The 19,560-nt window shown below is 51.9% G+C and overlaps 1 protein-coding gene across 1 annotated transcript in view; it reads right to left on the bottom strand.

Moving 5' to 3' along the window:
- Nucleotides 1–964: 964 nt before the first annotated feature.
- Nucleotides 965–19,560, bottom strand: part of GALNT18 (polypeptide N-acetylgalactosaminyltransferase 18) — a 325,400-nt gene continuing 306,804 nt past the window's right edge. The window contains exons 10-11 of the mRNA XM_024558783.3: nucleotides 14,846–15,010; nucleotides 965–1,387 (exon numbers count right to left, since the gene is read on the bottom strand). Of these exons, the coding sequence (XP_024414551.2) occupies nucleotides 1,241–1,387; nucleotides 14,846–15,010 (312 nt within the window). The 3' untranslated portion in view covers nucleotides 965–1,240. The remainder of the gene's footprint in view (nucleotides 1,388–14,845; nucleotides 15,011–19,560) is intronic.

Raw genomic sequence — 19,560 nt, 5'->3', positions numbered from 1 at the left:
AATGAGTATGAAGACCAGTGCCTCCAGGCAGGTTCCACTCTGACAGTCACCAGTTTCCCCAGGCTGGGCCCACAGGGGTGACTTGGAGCCATAACTGACTGAGCCATGTTATGGGTTGTGACCCCCAAAACAGATGTGTCCTCAACCCCAGTGCCTTAAATGTGGCTGTTTTTTAAAACAGAGCCTTTACAGAGGTAATCAAGTTCAAATGAGGTCATTAGGGTGAGCCCTAATCCAGCGGGACTGGTGTCCTTATGAAATAGGAAAATGTGGACACATACATAGGAAAGACAACGGGGAGACACAGGAAGGAGATGGCTTTCCACAAGCCAAGGGATGCCTGAGGCCACCAGAAGCTGGGGGAGGGGCCTGGAACACACTCCCCCTCTCAGCTCTCTGAAGGAGCCCACCCTGCAGACGCCTTGATTTCGGACTCCTGGCTTCCAGAGCCATGGTAGAGCCACCAAGTCTGTGGTGCCTGGTTGCAGCAGCTTCAGGAAATGAATGCTCCGTGATTCATGGAGGGAGCCAGCTGGTCTTAGCGACTAGAGGGCGTATTTGCTGCAGGCACGTGTCACTGCTGAGGGCTGGAGCAGGGGACAGCTTTGGGAGGTGATGGAGGTGACTTCAGGAGAGGGCAGTGTAGCCTGAAGGCCACGGGGTGGCCAGCAGGTGCGGGTCCCGTGGTCCATGAGCAATCTTCATTTCTCCAGGAACGAAGAACTGAGGCTGTCTCCCAGAGGAGGCACGCCCTGAGCTAGTGGTGGCCTTCACACCACCCTGGGCCTAGCAGAGACAGCCGGCAGCTTGCACAACAAGCTTGCACCATTTGCAGGACCTTGGAGCCTCCTTTCTCGGGATGTGGAGCAGGAAGGGCCAACAGGGATGTGTCTTTGACTATAGGAACTCCAGCTTCAGAGGAGCCAGCCGTGGATCTCCACCACATGTGAAATGACTGCAAAACCCCTTTTTTTAATCAATAGTATTTTATTGACAGTTATAAATATTTTCCATTTGTCCCCTATTTACAGTTGCAAAATAGTTTATGATATTATACCTTCACCCACCATTCAGCATCTTTCTAGAAACTCCATGAAAATTGAATAGGAAATAAAAAGCTCTTTAGGGGGGCCCACTAACCTGGTTCCCCAGACCTCAAACAACCCCACAGGGACAGCAGGCAATGTTGCAGCAGGTGCTACACAGTAGCAAAGGGGCGGGCAGGCAGCTCCTGGCAGGGTCAGGATGCCAGGCTCCTCAGGACGTTGGTGATGCTCCAGTGCTGGCCCGAACACTTCTGCAGCACCAGCTGGAAGCCGAACTCCGAGTCACTGTTCTCCTGCAGCTCCAGACAGCGCTTGGACTTGCGGTTCTGGATGGCGCCTCCCTAGGAGTCAGAGCGGAGACGGGGGTCAGAGGGTGTAGCGGCCACACCGGGAAGTCTGGGGCCTGAGGCCTTGTGGCTGGTGCAGGCTGGGGCTATTTGTGCGTCTAGATGTCTGGGATCCAGTGAGGCTACGGGAGGTCTGGGGCCAGCATTCCCATGAAGCTTTGGGCTCCCTGTCTCTGATGTGTGGGTCTCCTCTCCGAGACTGAACTTGTGCTTCAGTTTTCCTCACAGAGCCCTAGTTCTTTGCTAGAACAGAGACACCCCACCCCCATGTTTGCCTACCTGGCTGGGGTGTGGAATGCTGGATTGTTCCTACAGCTCCTGTCTGGGGGCAGGGCCCTGCTCCCCATAGCCACAGGCTGGGCTCTGCTCTGAAAAGCCTAGTTCTTTGGGACCATCCCATAATCAGCCTGAATGTGAGTATCCCCAGACCTCCTGCTTTCAGGGTCCATGCCCCTAGCTGGACCTCTGGAATCATCAATCAGTGTTGTCCTCAACCAAGCTCAGTCTCCTGGATTCTGTCTATAAGGCCACATGGCTCCCTCATTCCTGGATATGCACGGTTTCCCCATGCAACTGATGTTCCAGAATGTTCTGTAGCTATGCATACTCAGTTTATACCCCCAACGCTCTGGGGCTGCTGGCTCTGTGCCTGGGTGTCAGCATTTCAGTATCTCTGAGTGCTACTGATAATCTGCTCAGCTGGGCTTTGCCTCCCCAACGAGCAGAATCGCTTGGGCTGGATGTCGGCCCACGTGAATAGACCCCTTGTAGCTTAATGGGACTTGAGTATATCCTCAAACTCCCCTTTTCCCCAGAACTTACTGTGTTTCCCATCTCAGCAATAACCAGACAGGCTACTGTGTGTGGAGAAGCTGGGCATTTTCAGTGATACCTCCACCTTCTCCCCAGCATCTGATTAGGCACTGATTCCTGTCAATTACACCTCCCTCAGGCCTTGTGACTGTGCCCTTATCCCTGGCCCATCGTACTTGCCCTGATTCGGGCCACCATCTTCTCTCCCTTGGACAACCGCTATGAGCCTCCTTGCAGAGCCCCCCTCCCACTTCCAGAGGCAAGGAGGAGTAATCTTTCCCAGTGCACACTTGGCCTTGAAGAGGGAGCCTAAGCTCTATAGCGCAGCACTGACGGCCTTTGTGGTGTGTTGCTTCTCTCTGGCCTCATCTCCCTCAACTTTCACCCCTTCTGCTGCAGCAATACTGAACTCCTTACAGTGTTCTGACCCCACCTGCATTTCCTCGGGATTCCTAGACTTTGAGCAAGCTGTGCCCTGTGCCTGGGGTCCTTCCTTCTCCGTGCTTCTGTTGCAAGCTAAACCATAGTCACTCAAGGCTCAGTTCTGGCTTTGTTTTCTCCAGAAGCCTCTCACTGTCCACCTCGGCCCCACCTCCACCTTCTGTCCTTCAGTCCCCCTGGCTGGAAAGGTGCTCTCCATCATGTACCTTTTCCGGCTCAGCACTTATTGAATGATAGCGAGACTCCTTATTCACATGTCTTTTCCCCACTAGACCAAGAGCTCTATGCCTTATCAATCTGTCCCCTCAAAATCCAGCAAAAGGCTTGGAACACGATAGGTGATCATTAATGTTGGCTGTTACAACCTATATAGGGGAAAAGGGATTCGGTCACAGGACAGGGTGACTGTGCTCTGGAGTTCACCTTGGAGTGGCCCTAGCAGGCTGGCAGCAGGGAGAGGGAGGCCCCTGCTTCTTAAGACTCTGCAGCTCACCCCTGGCTGCTTCCATGTCTGTCCCAGGGAACAGCCCACTGTGAGAGGGAGATGGCAAGCCCCTTATGGAAGTCATTCCATCTGCCACCACCATCCCCATGGCAACAGCTGACACTCAAGAGAACATCAAGACTGAGTTCTCACAACCACCTAGAAAATTGGCAGCATCTGCCACACTTGGACAGACATTTCCCTGTGACCAACAGTTCTGTGCCTGTAGCTAGCTATAAATCTAGCAGGAACGTGGGCACCAAAGGCGTGCACCTGAGCGCTTTCTGAAACATGATTTGCAAAAGCTTCCATCTGGAAACAGCCCAAACATTCATCAATAGTAGAATGGATAAGTACCTTGTAGTGATTCACATAATGGAACACCATACACCATCAAAAATGAACACACCAGAGCTCTACTCAATAAGGATGAATTTCATAAATGTAATGTTAGCAAAAGAAGCCAGGCAAAATATATGTACATAACCCTACTTCTATGAATTTCCCAAACAACCAACATAAAACCACAGTGTGCAAGTCAGGGTGACGTTACCCTTGGGGAGGAGTGGGGAAACAACAGGAAGCAGGAAGAGGCTTCTGGGTGCTGGTAGGGTGCTATTTGCTGACCTGGGTGGTACTTACACAGGTGTTTTCTTTGCTTTAAATCATTAAGTTGAGTACTTATTTTTGTATGTGTGTTTGCATGGTTCTGTATTTATATGTTATTCTTCAGTTAAAAAAATTAAAACAAAAAGAAAATACAGCTCCCCAGAAGGGACTTTGAGTAGTGGGTGAAGGAGGCAAAGAGTGAGAAGCCAGACGGCAAAGGGGGTGAGGAGTCTGTGTGTGTGTGTGTGTGTGTGTATGTGGCGGGAGCAGGTATGGAATTCCCAATGTCCCGTGTGTAGGAAATGGCCCTGTGGATGGCAACCCCCTTCAGAAGCATTCGAGTGAGTAAAGCAGGTCACTCCTGCTGTGTCCCCAGCCCAGCACCTCCTCTGAGGACAGCAATGACGCACTGCCCCCAGAAGCACAGAGACATCAGGACAAAGGGGAACTGAAACAGTGAGCCCACAGGTGCAGCCACAGAGAAACCCCCAAGCTCAGGCCCTGAGAGGGGACAGGCCAGTGGCCATGGGATAAAGGGCTAAGAAAGGACCCTACAGTCCTCGTGCTAGAAGAGACTTTGAAGGCTGACCGTCTTGTTCTCATCTGCAATCTGAATGGCCTCTGTACTCCAGCCACGGGGCCCTTTAGCTCGGCGTGTCCACCTGCAGGAACACAGCCCTGAGCCCCCTGAACCAGCACTTTCTTTCCCAAGCGGCCCTGCCTAGGAGCATTCTCCTCCTGTTGAGTAAGATCCCTGTCTCAGGGGCATCCAGCGAGCAGGCCCAGACCACCCATCAGGTTCCCATACTTGGGTCAGCTCCTGCTTCTCCCCGCCTTCCCTTCCAACAGGGGTTGGTGAGACCCATGCCCCCCAGCTCTACGCTTTTCCACATTAAACACTCCCAGTTCCTTGTGGAACAATTTTGTATAATTTTTCCATTCTGGCTGTCCTTTCGTTTCGTGTCACTCTGAACTGCCCACAGAGCACAGACCTCCTCGTTTCTACTGGACAAATAGGCTCTTTCAACGCAGCTAAAGAATCGGCACCTTTGGTGGCTACACCACAGTTCTGAACCATGCAGGGGTGACTAGAGGGCTGCCTCAAGTTGTCCCCTCAGAAGCTGTGGTCTGCCTTGGGTGTCCATCTTGTCCCTCAAAGGCTGGGCTTTTGGACCCAGGGGCATCCCTTGTGACACTTGCTCCATGTGAGGCCAGCCCATCACTATGGCTGGCCCAAGTCTCTCTAGCTCCTGTGTAAAAGCTTGCAGCCTCCAGGCCAGAGCACATCTGCCCGCCCACAGGCTGGGCCATGCCACTGGGGCTCTTTGGTGGGCCCGCAGCCAGCCTTTCCTGACCCTCCAACACCCCGGCCGGCCCAGTGGCATGTCCTACCCCACTGCTGGGGTGGAGCTCAGGCAGGGCTGGAATGAAACCAGCCAGCTCTCATTCACAAGGTCTGGGGTTTCGGCACTTCGGGTGGGGACATGGAAAGGGGACAATGCTGAAGCAGGATGCTTCTCTTCTGGTTGTCAGCTGTGTGGCCTTGGGCAAGCCACTCCACCCTTCTGGTTCCATTAATTCTGGGCCAGGCAATCACTTCTGTGCTGATTACTGGAGGATGAGCAGAAGGACAGATGAGAAATTCCCTTTTCACCAAGAAAACAACAAGCGGATTTGTTCACAGGGTCAGGGTGGGCACTCCAGAAGTGCCAGCAAGCAGAAGGGCCAGGCCGAGTGCCTGACATTCTGCTGAAGATTCTGGCTGTGCAGCATTTCCTCAGGGGCTGCGCCAGGCCAGACCAGGCCTCGCCCACAGTGAGGCTGCTTCAGCGCACCCTGGACCATGGAAGCTTGGAGAAGCTGTTCCAAAGCAGGAAGCTGCAGCCTCCGCCCCCTTTCCCACCAGCCACTCAGGCACATTCTAAGCCTTCTGCAGGGAACCTTGCCAAAGCTGAGGGAGAGGACGATGGGCAGAGAAGTATTCCTTCAGGGACTCAACTATGACATTTCCCAGGCCCTACCCTGGCTCAACCATGCCCTCAGCACCCTAGAGACAGGAAGCATGGTGACCCTGGGGCAGAAACAGCTAGGGTGGCCTCTGGGAAGAATGTGGAAGAAATGGAGTGAGGCCAAGAGCAGGCGTGGGGGGTGGAGGAGACACAGCCTCTGCAAGAGTATCCGGGTCCCAGGGAGGGTGGAGTGTGAGGCCAAGGAGAGCTTGTTCTCGGGAGGCTCCAAAAGGAGAATCGTCTACAACAGAGCGGTGAGGCCACCTTGGAGGACTCGATGAGCAGAGCCCTGGCATGCATCTGGGAACACGTCTGGAGGATGGAGAGAAGTGCGGGGCCATCCTTAGTGCTAGAGCTAGCACCAGCCACTGGCGCTGTCTCCCTCCCGTCTTCCTTCTCAGACCTCAGACCTGGACAAACTCGGAGTCATGCCCTCTCCCTGGGCACATTCCATTCCCCACAATAGGAAGGGAGCCTTCCTCTCCTCCACTCACTCCCTTTCTGGTGAGTTCAGCACCCTGGGGAGCAGCCAGGGATTGCTACTACCTGTACCTCTTCCTGCGGGCTGTGCCCCCGGGAAAAAATTAGTAAGAGAGAGCACTCGTTTACCACCTGCCCAGCACTGTGTCAGATGCTTTACAAGCCCAATGTCATGTGTTCCTCACAGTAACCCTGAGAAGCGGAGAGGCTGATCATCGCCATGCTATGAAACTGGAGACGAGGCTCAGAGATGTGAGGCTCAGATGCTTGCCCAGGATCATGAGGTCAGTAAGTGTGGAGCCGGGCTGGGAGCTCGGGAGTTGGCCCCCTCCACTTATTCCTCCCCATGCCTGTCTCAGGGGAGTGGACTGGACGGACAGCTGCTGGTGCCCCAACACCTGGGTCACCTGGATCTCCAATGGGCCGTGGAGAGCCAGTGTCACCCAGTTCTTTTGAGGGCTCTCTGCAGAGGCACATTTCATCCATCCACCCTTTATTGAGTGCCTACTGTGTGCCGGGAACACCAGTGACCAAACAGGAAAGAATCCTTATCTTTGTGAAGACTATCCTAGGAGGGGGAGCAAACAGCAAATAATAAGTTCTGTAGAGCTAGACGGTGATAAGGCTGTGCACAAAAATGTAGGGTAGTGCTATGGGCGGTATGTTTGTGCCCCCTGGAATTCATGCTGAAGCCCTGACCCCCAATGTGATGCTATCTGCAGGTGGGTGCCTGGGAGGTACTTGGGTTACGAGGGTGGAGCCCTCATGAATGGAGTTATATGAAGAGAATGTGAGGACACGGTGGGGAGGCCGCCATATGCAAACCAGGAAGAGGGCTCTCACCAGACAGTGAATCTTCTGGCACCTTGATCTTGGACTTTCGAGCCTTCAAAACTACGAGAAATAAATGTTTGTTGTTTAAGCCACCCAATCTCTGGTTGCTTTGGCACAGAAGCCTGAATGGACGAAGACAAGCAGGGTAAGCAGAGGGGTCGGAAATGGCGGTGAGACAGGTTGCAATCATAAGAGGTGGTCAGCGTGATCCTCATTCAGAAGGTGAGACCTGAGCAAGACGTGAAGAAGAGGAGGTAGCCCAGGGGACATCTGGGGAGAGTCCCGGAGCCCAGAGCAAAGCTCCCGCACCAGCAGAGGCCTGGTGTGTTCAGAGAACAGCATAGGAGGCCCTGGTGCAGCGTAGGCATGGGGGTAAGGGTAGGAGATGAGGCCCAAGAGCACAGGTGGCAAACATAAGGCCTGCGGACTGAATCCGGCCTCCACCTTGTTTCATCAGGCCCAGTACTTTGTTTCTACCCAGCGGCAGCGCGGACCTCTCCCTTAACTTTTAAGGAGTAGTTACATTTATACAGTCCTAAAATTACATTTGGCCCTTTGAAGGCAACCACAAGGCTGATGTGGCCCCCAATGAACATGAGTTTGACATCCCTGCCCAAGAGGGGAGTGCAGGCAGGCTGTGTGGGGCCTCATAGCCACTGGCTTTTAACCTGGTGACAGGGCCAGCCAACTACAGAGTAGGGCTGACATGTTAACCAGGTCACCCTGACTGCTGTGCTGAGCACAGAGCATCCGAGGGGCAAGGAAGCAGGGACACCTGTTGGCAGGGTCTTGTCCTCACACCCAGGGCCAGCCGCAGCCTCTGGGCCAGCCCCAGGGCTCTGGGGGCTGAGGTTGATGCAGAACCCCTGATCGGCCCGCCCTCCATGGAGCGCACAGTCGCTTGGTTTACTAGTCCAGTCATCTAAGTCATTCGTGTAATACTTACAACTACAGGATCTGGAAACACACAATACTTTTAATTAAAGAATTTAAATAAGGGCAATTAAACCTGGCAGGAGAAATGCTGTGGCACACAGCAAGCTTAATTGGAATGGGAACCAAATTAAATATAGAAACAGCATTTAAAAAATTGAGAGCTGAATGTATAGAATTAAGGAGGCTAATAATAATTCCTAGAGCTGGGTGCCCGGCCCCCAGCCTAGTTCCTTCTCCTTCTGGGCCTCTCTGGAGTGGTGACTACAGAGGGCATGGGAGGCGGTATGAACAGAAGCCAGAACAAGGGACTCTGCTCCCAGCCCTGCCTCTGGCCGTCCCTGGCTGTGACCCTGGATTAAGTGGCCGAGACACTCTGGCCTTCAGTCCTCTCCTTTGCAAAGGGAGCCAGAGCATTGGGGGCCCTCTGACTTTGTCTCCACATGGAGCAGCAAACGCGTGCATGGCGGCCTGTGGATCCGTGGCCTGTCAGCCCCTTGGGTGGAGGCACGGAGGAGCTGACCCTAGACCACACAGCCGTGTTTCCCCAGGTGTGGGCCTGTGGCAGCTGGGGGTGGAGCAGCTAGTGTCAGATTAAGCCACCTGGCTCCTCCTGAAGACGTAGGCTGGGTAGGTGGATTAGAGTTCCGGAAGGGCTTGTTAAGCCATAGATCACTGGACCCCACTTTTCTGGTTTAGTAGGCCTCCAATGAGGCCACAAATGTCTCTCTTTAAATTTCCAGGTGCTGCGGGTGGTACTGGTCCAGGCACCACACGCTGGGGACCACCAACAGCCACCACCCTGTCTCAGTAAAGGGCTGGGCCCAGCTGGTTGCTTGCACTGGCCTCCCTAAGGTACAGCGTTTGGAGCGTCTGGGCTGAGCTTGGGCTGGTCTCCCATTTGCAATCAAGGTGTTCACGAGGGGGTGGTGTGTGGACTGAATCCTGCATTGTGAAGACTGCCCTGTTTATGGCAGAGCTCCTGCTCCACCCTCCTTTCTAGTCAATTTTCCATGGGCAAGCGGTTCAGAGGGGCTTTGGCTTTAAGCACAGTGGGATCGGGAGTTTCCAGGTTAAGTAGTTCATAATTAGTAATCAAATACTTCAAAGCATAGGTGGGAAGTTAGTGCTAGTTACAGAAACCTGAATTAAGCCTTTTTGTAGAGGAGAGTGGTCTTTTGGCATTATGATATTCCACACTCCATTTATTCCATGGGTACTTTGGTGTTTGTCTTTCTTCAAGGAGACTTAGGTGCCTGAGTAGATCTGCTCGGGATTTGTGGTGAAGCTCCCTCAGACGCAAGATGGCTCAATGACAATGTCAATTGTGAAAGAAAAGGTGAAGGGGAGGGAGGTTGTGAAGACAGCAGGATGGCAGGAGGGAGTTTGCTGAAGGGGCGGAAATCCAGTCAGTTCAGGTGCACCTGCAACCTGGCTGGGCAGGGACACCGCAGCCCCAAACTCCCATTGCAGTCACCCACTGGCTCTCCAGAGCCGAGACAAAGGCCCCGAGAACAAAGGAGCGTGAACCCCATATTTGACAGAATTTCCACATTTGACCTTGGACAACTTATTCAATTTTTCTGTCTCAGTTTCCTCATTTGTAGAATGAGGATGATTAAAGTACCTAAGGGCACTGCCATGGAAATTAATATTTATGAAGCAGTTACAATACTAACGCCACCTGGCACATAGTAAGCACCGTATAAATGTTTGATAAATACATTTCAAAGTCTCCCCAGGTCTGAGTAGTGGGGAACTGAGCCACTACACCTAGCCCCAGCTCCTGAGCTCTGTGGGGTGAGCAGGGGGAAGAGGGGAGTGCTTGCCATCAGCTAAAAATAACTAAGGAAACATTCAGGGACTAAACAAAGCTCCGTCAGTCCCTCCACACTGGACAATCCCACACTTGCCCCTCCATATGACACGGAAATGAAAAGCTGTTTTATTCCAAAGCTGTAATGAAACACCTGACTGTGGTCTTTTCTTCTCAGTACAAAAGGTTCTTCACGTTGGACTTCCTGACGGAGCCTGGGGATTGGAGCGAGAGAAAGTCAAGGACTCCTCCTCCTTGCTGTTGGGAAATTCTCGGGCAGAATTAGTGGTGCTCCCTGGGAAATGTGCTCTGCAAATAGGTTCTGTTTTGTGTGAGTTACTCATCTTGCATCAAATGATCAAATTAGACCCCACAGGTCAGAGCTGATTGTCCCTGGACAGGTGGACTTGGCCCTGTGCTCAGCCCTCTTCCAGGAAGTCTCCTCATACTCTTGAAAAATCTCTTGTTATCCTGGATGTTCCTCATTTAGAAAACTCGTAAATGCTGCACTGAGAAGGGGGCGCACACGGCTCGGTGTGGAGACAGCCCGCCAGTGGGCACGCTGATCTGTGTGCCCTCGGACTCCCAGAGGGGTCTTGCCGCCATTTCCACCAAAGAACACTGACAACCACGGGAGTTATGGCATACCCCCCATCTGGGGGCAGCAGATACAGTCTGAATGCCTGATGGTTCATCGAAGCCTCCTGTTTTAAGATATTTGGACAAATTTGCAGCTCCCCCAAATCTGCAGTTACAGGGAGGAGTGCATGTTTATCCTGTAACTGTGAGAACCCCACTTAGCGCTTGCAGCTGGGATGCATTACCACCTAAAAGCGTTCTTTGCAGGAACTAGGGCTTTCCCAGCTGAGCAGGGCCCTTTGACTATTACATTGAAATGTCCTTGAAATACTGTAGTACCAGTTTTTTCTTTGCGGCATGCACGGATGTGTGCAAGGAAAGTCATTGAAGATTGGATTTTGTTTGTCTTTGGGTCTCCCACAAACCTAGCTCAAGACTAGGCACATCAGCAGCCTTTAATTCATATTTGTGAGTTTTTAAATAAGGGACTTCTTCCTTCAGTCAACAGCACACGGGGTGTTTCCTCTTTCCCAGGCTTTCGTTAGGGGCCGGATACTGAAAATGTGAGACAGTCCGCCCTCCAGTCTGTTGGCTGACAGAAGACAGGGGCACGGAGTGAAATAACAATTCCATAAAGTGGGGTCAAAATGATTCTCATACAAGAAACTCAGCTCATTTTCAAATTCCAGCTGCTTTTATTAAGGCAGGCTGAGCGGGGCTTCCAGGTGGAAGAGCCCTTCTGAGGATTGCTGTCTAACTTCAGCTTGGACTTACAGCATCCCAGGGCTGGGGAGCCCTTCAGACCACCCCGTGCAGCTCCATCGACAGCTGCAGGCCTTAGATGCCTGTGGAGTGTCCTCTGAACCGGCTCTTCCCTGAACTGCCAGCCCCGTGTCTGGAGAGCTCTGACTACGAGAAAGCTGTTCTATAAACTGTCCTTGCTTGTCCCCACTGGTCCTCCCTCCACACCACACAGGACAAGTCTGCTGTCTCTCACACAGGGCAGCTCTTCACATTTTGAAGGCGCAGCTCAGGTACTCCTGATGTCTTCCTGGTCCAATAGTCCCCCTCCTTCAACTACGCAATCAAGTGGATAGACAGCTTTTAAAGAAGCTGGATTTTAGAGGACATAGAACATAACAGCCTTCCTATGGCAAGAGCCCTTTCAGTAACGCCAGCAGTTACTTAATCACCCAAAGAAACGGCGGCAGAGGGGAGAGTGGGTGTCTCATCACCACCGAGAAGCAGTCCACTGCTTTGCTTGGCAGGTGTCTCGCCACAGAGCTCTCTTCCACAGTGACCTGATACCTGCTTCCTCCCTCTCCTTCCATTGGTCCAGGGGCCACTGACTAAATGCCTCTTCATTAACAGCATGTCGCCAAATCGCAGAATGCCCCAGATCTCAGTATGCAGCGTACTCTCGGAAGATCGAAAGTCTATACTGCATGCACATAATTTATAACCCCAGTAGGTAGTTTAGGGAATTCTTTAAACCTGCTGGAGTCACAACTAAGGGAAATCAGTGAAGGCAATGCTTACCACTCCTAATGCTAATAAAGTTCCACCATGTGTCGGTGTGGGGAATGTAGGCTGTTTAGAGACATGGGCATTGCTTGACAGGGACGACTCTGACTGCCCACAGGCTGTTCTGCAAACCCAGAGCCTGGGGTGGCCTGGGATTAATAAGCCTTCCTCATAACTACTTCCACTTAACTCATCACTGCTTCCAGTAGACTGTGAAATGTCCCTCAAGGTCCTCCCAACAGCTGCCTGGCTCTACGGTCCCGTGGCAGCCAAGCCACCCCTGTCTCACTGGGATAACAGAACAGCCCCTTACCTTGCTCGCCATCTGCAGCCTCTTTTCTTCCACCCACCTGCAGTCTGCTGCCAGGGGGACTCAGACGCCTCCTCACAGTCACTGCTGAAGAACCTCCCTCAGTTCCTCCCTTCACTGTTAAAGTGAAGTCCAAACAGCGTAGTTTTCAACGCCCACCATTATCCGCTCAAATTGACTCAAGTCTGATCTCTCCTTGTTCCATTGAAAATTCTAAATTCCACTCACACCAGAACTGGATTTCTATTTCTCAAGTGTGCTCTGCTTTTTCTTGCCTTTGCCCAGCTGAGCCTCTACATGGGAAGTTCTTCTCTCTTGCTACACACGGGAACTGTCCTGTGACTTTCAACACCTAGATCAAACAAGCCTCGAATGTTCCCTGAGTTCTGCAGACAGAGCCTGTCACCCTGGGCTCCCAGAACCCTGGCCCCTCCTCATTTTTGCCCTCATCACCCAGTTTGGTTGTGTTTACCTGCCCGCCAGCTCCTCCAGGGCACGGGCTGTGTCTGGTTCATATCTGCACCCCCCTTGCCCAGCCCCTATGCTCCATAAATGTTTGATGAAAGACTGAAGGAAAGAATGTTCGTTATTGGAAAACTGCTCATCAGAGCCTGGTACATCAGCGTTGCCAAGAGATGTTCTCGTCAAATGCGGTTTCTCAGCATCAGAATCGAACGCTGCCCTGATTCATCCCGAAGCATTAGAAATTCAGAAGAGCTTCCCGGGGTTAGAGGAAAGGCATTTTATTTGTTAAACAGAAAACCAGGGTAGAGTTGGAACACTAAGATATGCAAATGCCTATCTTCTTTGTAGAAGAATGGGGGAGAATCACACTAGATTATTTTGAAATTAATTCAGCCTGAGTGTCTGTAGAGTTTAAATGCAGCCCTCAGGGGAGTAAATAATGCAGAATGTGAAATGGGAAAGGAGATTTGAAATGTACCAGTAAAAGCTCCTTTCAGCCCAACTTCTGTATCAGAAAATTCGAGTTGGTAGGACCCCCATGTAATTTGCAAAGATGAAAACCTGTTGCAAGAAAATCTGCCTGAGCACCTGCCTGTAATCATTTCAGAGTCTCCCCGCTTCCTCTGGCCTTGTCAATAGTAGCTCCTAATCAATGTGGGCTTGGGGACAGATTTTAGGTGGCTTGTAAATATTAATCATTTTGCCTTAAACAAAAATTTCACATATGTTAATTTTAAAATATCAGGTAAGAGTGGATGCTCTGGATTTACAAATAGGGATTTAAAAATATTCTTTCCAAACAGTTTCCTTGCTAGAAGGATCAAAGATGTGACTGCCAAAGCATTCTGGGAGTTTAATTACATCGATGCCTAAGTGGCTGGTGGCTGCCCTGTCCCCAGGGCTCCACATGCCAACATGGCCTGTACTGTCGGTCACTGTGTCCCTTCAAGCAGGAATTGTGTGGGGCTGCCTTTTCAATGCTGTGTGCTGAGATGAGGGAAGGAAGGAGCTGGACTTGGGGGTGTCTGTTTTGAGGACATGCATCTTAGTGGAATGTTCCTTTCTCTGTCCCCGTGAGGGATGGAGAGATGAGATGAGAGACAGCTGGGGCGGCAAGGAATCCTGACCTGCACAGGTGAGCTGAGTCACCACAGCACACGGCCCTGGGGCACGTGCGGGAAGGCCTTGGGTCTGTGAGGGCTGGAGAGGAGGCAGACGGGCCTGCCTGGGCGGCTGGGGTACTGAAACAGCCTGGGTTCAGATGCAGCCAGCCTGCTGGAGCTCCACGCCCTCAGGCTGTGTGATGGTGCCTGGGTCATGTACTCTCACTGCGTTATCTTTGAGATAGAGTTACCATGCTTGTCAACATTGAACTGCACGAGGCTAGACACAGTGGGGCCAAGGCCCCACACATGGAGCTTATTTCCCTGGTGATGCCGCAGCTCCTGGGAGGAGCGAGGCCTCTGAAGGGGCCAGGGAGCTGGCTTTATTCAAGAACACGTGTATCCAGGTGACACAAAGTCCCCACAGCAGCAGGGGCCTGGCTGGGCCTTGACCTCCAGGAGCTATTCCAGGAAATCCCTGGTCCTCTCCCCGCCTCCTCTCCCACTGTGTTGAAGCAGACAGCCCTTCACAAAATGGCCCCTAGACACTGCCCTGGGTGGAAACCTGCCCCTAGAACAACCCCTACTGGGAGGAAGGCAGAGGGGTCATGGATCAGAGGTGACCCAGCACTATCTATACCTGGGACGCTGGGGCTTCATGTCCTGAGAAGGGGCTTGTGTAGAAGAAACACAAGGGTTTAAAGCCAGAGAAACCCAAGTTTAAATCCTAGCCCTGCCCCTTGCTGTATGACTTTGTATAGGTGACTCCCCACTCTCAGCCTGTTTCCTTATATCTAGAAATTAAATAAAGTGATAATAAAACAACAACAACAATATAACAACCTCCCTCAGAGCCAATATTAGGAGCCAATGAGCCAAAGTATGTGAAACCCCTGGAGTGTAGTAAGCGCCCAGTAAACCCCGAGAACTGGCTGGAGTCACAGCCTTCCTGTAGCCACAGTATCCCTCTCCTCCCACGCCCTTCCTGGCCCAGGGGGCCCTACTGCCCATCATCTTTGCTCTTGTTCTTCCTGGGGGCTCTGGGCTGTTACCTGAGAGAACTGCCAGTGAAGCTTCATTCTCTTGGCTTTGGCATAACTGCACTCGATGAGCCGCGGCCGACTGTTGACGTCCACCAGGCACCGGTTGTCATCGTCGTCGACCGTGGGGCTCAAGATGCCCACGTGGATCTGCTGGCTGCTCGTGTAGTACACGTTCTGGGGGTGAGGGGAGAGTGAGGTTAAGTGCTAACGACCAGAGAGGTGGGGAGGGCAAGCTGGGCTTCTCCCCAAGCACCTGGCAAAGACATCGCAATCCAGTGGCCTTCACATATTTTCCACTGCAACGGACAAGAAGAAACCCTTGTACATTGTGGTCCAGCACAGCCTCGGGTCCACACGTGTTACTGAAACAAAGTTTTCAAGAAGTGAAACTTAGACTCCCTATATGCAATGCACTCTACTTTCTATTTTATTCTTCCATTGAAAGACATTGGTCAAAACCTTTTGAATTGATTTTACCACCCACTGTTTAAAAATTACTTCTTGAATCCATTCTTTACAGGCTTGCTGACTTCCTCCCTCCATAAATACTTTCTGCAAGATACTGTGCGTGGCCAGTAGCTAAAGAGCAAAAGACCTAGGCCACAATTTTAGGAAGTTCAGAGTCTTGTGGGATGGGAGATATATAACAGGGAACTTCCATCCATACTAAGACTATAGAGTAGGGGTTGGAAAACTTTTTCTTAAAGGGCCAGATAGCAGATATTTTTGGCTTTGTAGATGTATTGAGAGGTCCCTAAGACCACCCCCAGTTTCAATGATTTGCTAAGACGCACAGGCCTCAGCCTATGGTTGTACTCATGGCTGTGATTTGTTACAGCGAGAGGGTACAAACCAAATCAGCGAAGGGAAGAGGCATGTGGGGCAAAGTCTGGGGAAACCAGGTGCAAGCTTCCAGGCAAGGGTCCTCTCCCAGTGGCCGCACAGGATGCACAGAACTCCCCCCCACAAGGAGCTGAGTCAGCCTGTGGGAAGTGCTGTTACAGACTAGCACCCACAGTTTTTACTGGGGGCTCGTCACGTAGGCAGCCTCTGCCTGGCACGTTACAAAAATTCCAGACTTCCAGAAGGAAAGCAGGTATTGTTTGTACAATCAGTTTAGGTCCAGTGAGCTACTCTTATCAGCGTGGGAATGGGGGGAACTCTCCTGAAATCCAAGTTCCCAGTTGGCAGTCAAGGGCTGACCCTGTAAACAGGCCCTTCCAAGGAGGCCAGTCCCTGCTGTGTTAACTGTTTTCTGCACAGAGGACCAGACATCTCTATCAACCCAACTCTGCCATTGTAGTGCAAACAAAGCCACAGATAACAACACATCAATGAATGGCTGCCTTCCAGTAATGCTTTATTTGCAAAAATGGGGGCTGTCTCATGGCTGTAGTTTGGTGGCCCTGGTGTAGAGGAGAGCCACACGACCCTTGGCCTTCAAAGCCTCCAGTCACTTCCCTGAGCGCTGGTTCCCGACAGGGCTCTACGCGGGCAGCGGCACGGCTCTGTGAGCCCTCACTCCGTGCTCCTAAAGGAATGAACGCCCCGCCTGTGATCAGGCCTCTGGGCAAATCGAGATACCACATTTTTTTGCTTTAGGGTAGAATTCAGGGGAGGCCCTCTTATTATTTTGATCTGTTGAAGAATTCTCACTGGTAAACATTTGTGATTCATTCCAAATGGCAAAACGAAGTATTTCTTGCTTTAGTAAAAGAGGGTGGTTGACAAGGACCCTTCAAACATGGGTGCAGGGTGGAAGAGGGACCATGGGGTGAGAAGGGCAGTGCACTTGAGGAGGATAAGTGGGGGTGGTTCTTCAGTGCCATGTTCTTCCCGATGCTTAGAAGGCCAGGGGAGAGGTGGGGAGACAGGCAGGGTCACTTCAGGCCTAAGAAGAAGCTCAGGCCAGGGTGTAAGTCAAGGCGCCAACAGGAAACAGATGGTACACGCAACATAGGGGGACCGCCAAGGATGTATTAAAGACACAATTCCCAATGGCGCAGGTGGGTGGAAGGGTACAAATACAAACTATGGGGATAATGTAGTTCCTTGTGGAAGGTACCATGGAGCTGATACCACTCCGAGGCCCAAAGGGATGAGAGTGGAGAGCAGTTGCCAGAACCTACAAAAGAAAAGTTGTGTATTGGTAGAGAAGGTTGACTTGTGAGAAGATTCAGGGAGGAAGGTTTGGGAGTAATGGTGAGTGGTGGTAAATAAATACCCTGATGCAACCTCCCGTCCCTGCTCTGTTCTTCTGCTGGACCAGTAGTGCACTGGCAGAACCCATCTGGAAGCCAGAGGACATAGGAGCCCCCTGCAACAGTCCTCAGAGTTGGCCTCGTAGGGTGGAAGGAGAAGGATGGAGAGCGGGTCCAGTGGGACAGACGGTAGACACTCATTATAGGGAGGATCTGCTCTCTAAGGTTTGGTGAGTCCACACAAATCGACAATGAAACTACTCAAGTTTACCGATTCTTCCCATAGACCACAGTGACCATGGTTCTGAGCAGCGGCCACAGGCACAGTGCCTGGCTTCAGTGTGGAAATGTGACCAGAACACAGGGGAATGGGGAGACGATTCACTACTAAACTGGGTGAGAAGTGGGCTTTGCCTCAGCCTCCTGATACCATTCTTGTGTGGCCTGGATTTCCAGGTGACCACCAAGGAAAGCCGATGACCTGCTGTGGCTTCCAGTTTATTGGAGTTGAGGGAGAGTTTGATAACTGATAAGGCTTAGGAAATTCAATAGATGCAGTTAAGTGTCTCATCCATCCAGCCACCCACCCACTCAACAACAAATGGTCTCTAACTTGGTTCTTAGAGATGAGAAAGCTCTGATCCTGTCTGGAGGATCCAACCGCCAAGCTGGGGAAACTAACACATCAGGGAACAATGGCCCTCATCACACTAGCATAAGAGCTGTGTCTGCTTCTTCCACTTGCCTCCCCCGGCTCTTGGTACTTTGAGGACAGAAATGAAAACTCAGCACCTCCAGAAACCCTTCCCCCAATGCGCAAGCCTCAGCCTGCCACCTGGGCTCCCTCCCAAAGATGTAGAGCTATTTCTGCCCTTGGGTTGAATGTACCACACTCCCGCCTCGGGACAGAGTGTAGCTCTTAATCACCTTGCATGCCAGGACCCAGATTTCCTGAGGCTCAGGGGCAAGGCAAGGACAGTCAGGGAGCCAGTCACTGCTACCCTCTCCTTCATCCCTGTCCTGTGGTTTCCAGTGCAGGCTCCACGGACACGAGGTAATGGCTGAAATCAGTTGTACACACTTAGCTGCTCTGAAGCGCCTGGGGGAGATGCTGGAGAGATGTGTGCACTTACTATCGGGTACAGCTGTCATCAGAGCTGTTTATCGCTCCGGCGTCTGGGAAAATCATAACAGGAACAGACAGTTGTGTGGTATTTAAAGAACCACCGACAAAGTGCATTTTGAGCGGTGTAACCGCAAAACCAGGGGATCACGGGGAGGTTCAGCAGAGAGGAGTCTCTCCCGCTGTCACCTGGACACCGCAGAAGCCCAGCCAGTAGTGGGCTGAGTGAATCGATGGCCCAAACACAAAAGAGAGAGAACAGTTTAGTACAAGATGCCCCACTGGAGTGCCTGCGGGCCCAGCGAGCGTAGCTATGCTTTCTGAGCAATGGGGAGCCTGGAAGGTTCAAGGAAGAAATGACTCAGAACTGTGGTCGTCAACAGGGGGCAGCTTTGCCAATCAGGAGTTATGTGACAGTGTCTGGAGACAGTTGTGGTTGTCGTGATGGGAGCGGGGAACAGGCTGCTACTGGCGCCTATGGGGCAGAGGTCAGGGGTGCTGCTCCACACCCTCCCGCACACGGTCAGCCCTGCAACAAAGAATTGCCCAGTCTCAAGTGTCAGGACAGCTGAGGCTGAGAAACCCTGCCTTAGACTGCTAGCATTGAGAGCTGAAATACTTTTAGCTCTTACTGCCTGTCAGATATAAAATAGTTTATATGCTTTATGCCACTGAGTCCTAAGAATAACTCTATGAGACAGGGGCTACTATTCTTATCCCTGTCTTACGGATGAGGAAACTGAGGCACAGAGAAAGGAGGTAACTTGTCCACTGTCACACAGATGGAGAGAAGCTGAGGGCCAAACTGAGGCAGTTTGGCTCTAGAGCCACACATGACCTCCCATCTCACTTGCCTCCCTCCCTCCGGTCACTACAGGTCCAGTGGCCAGGCCAGAGAGAATGAGGCTGGGAGGCTGGCTTGGAAGCTTCCCTGTGATCCCTTCGAGCCACGAGGGCAGCCTGGACTAAGGGAGTAGCAGAGGACTAGAGGGGACATTACTGAAAGGCCCATAACACAAGATGGCACAAAGTGCTGAGGGCAACATGCCTCCTGTAACTCACATCCGAGGCGGAGGACGAAATGTTAGTTTGTCTGCAGGTACTTTACAAAGCCCCCCGGGGAACAGAAACAACATCCCGACCACACGCAGCTCCTCCTCAGCTGCAAACGATTGATTCCACTCGTTCTCCACCCGGCCCAGAAAGCTTGGCAGGGCTACAAACCTCAGCTCCGTGTTTCATTCTGATGCTTACAGGAGAAAGACAAAAATCACGGGCAAGGTGAAAGAACAAACACAGCCGATCTCGGGTCTCACGGGTGGCATTTTCCTCTCCCTCAGGGGGCAGGGCAGAAGTAATGGCTAATAGCTAAGCTGGACAGCGAGCCAGGGAGCCAGCCC

Source organism: Desmodus rotundus, chromosome 5, assembly GCF_022682495.2.
Source record: "Desmodus rotundus isolate HL8 chromosome 5, HLdesRot8A.1, whole genome shotgun sequence".
NCBI classification, from domain to species: Eukaryota; Metazoa; Chordata; class Mammalia; order Chiroptera; family Phyllostomidae; genus Desmodus; species Desmodus rotundus.
The sequence above is the reverse complement of the archived record's forward strand: the minus strand, read 5'-3'. Positions and strand labels throughout refer to the sequence as shown.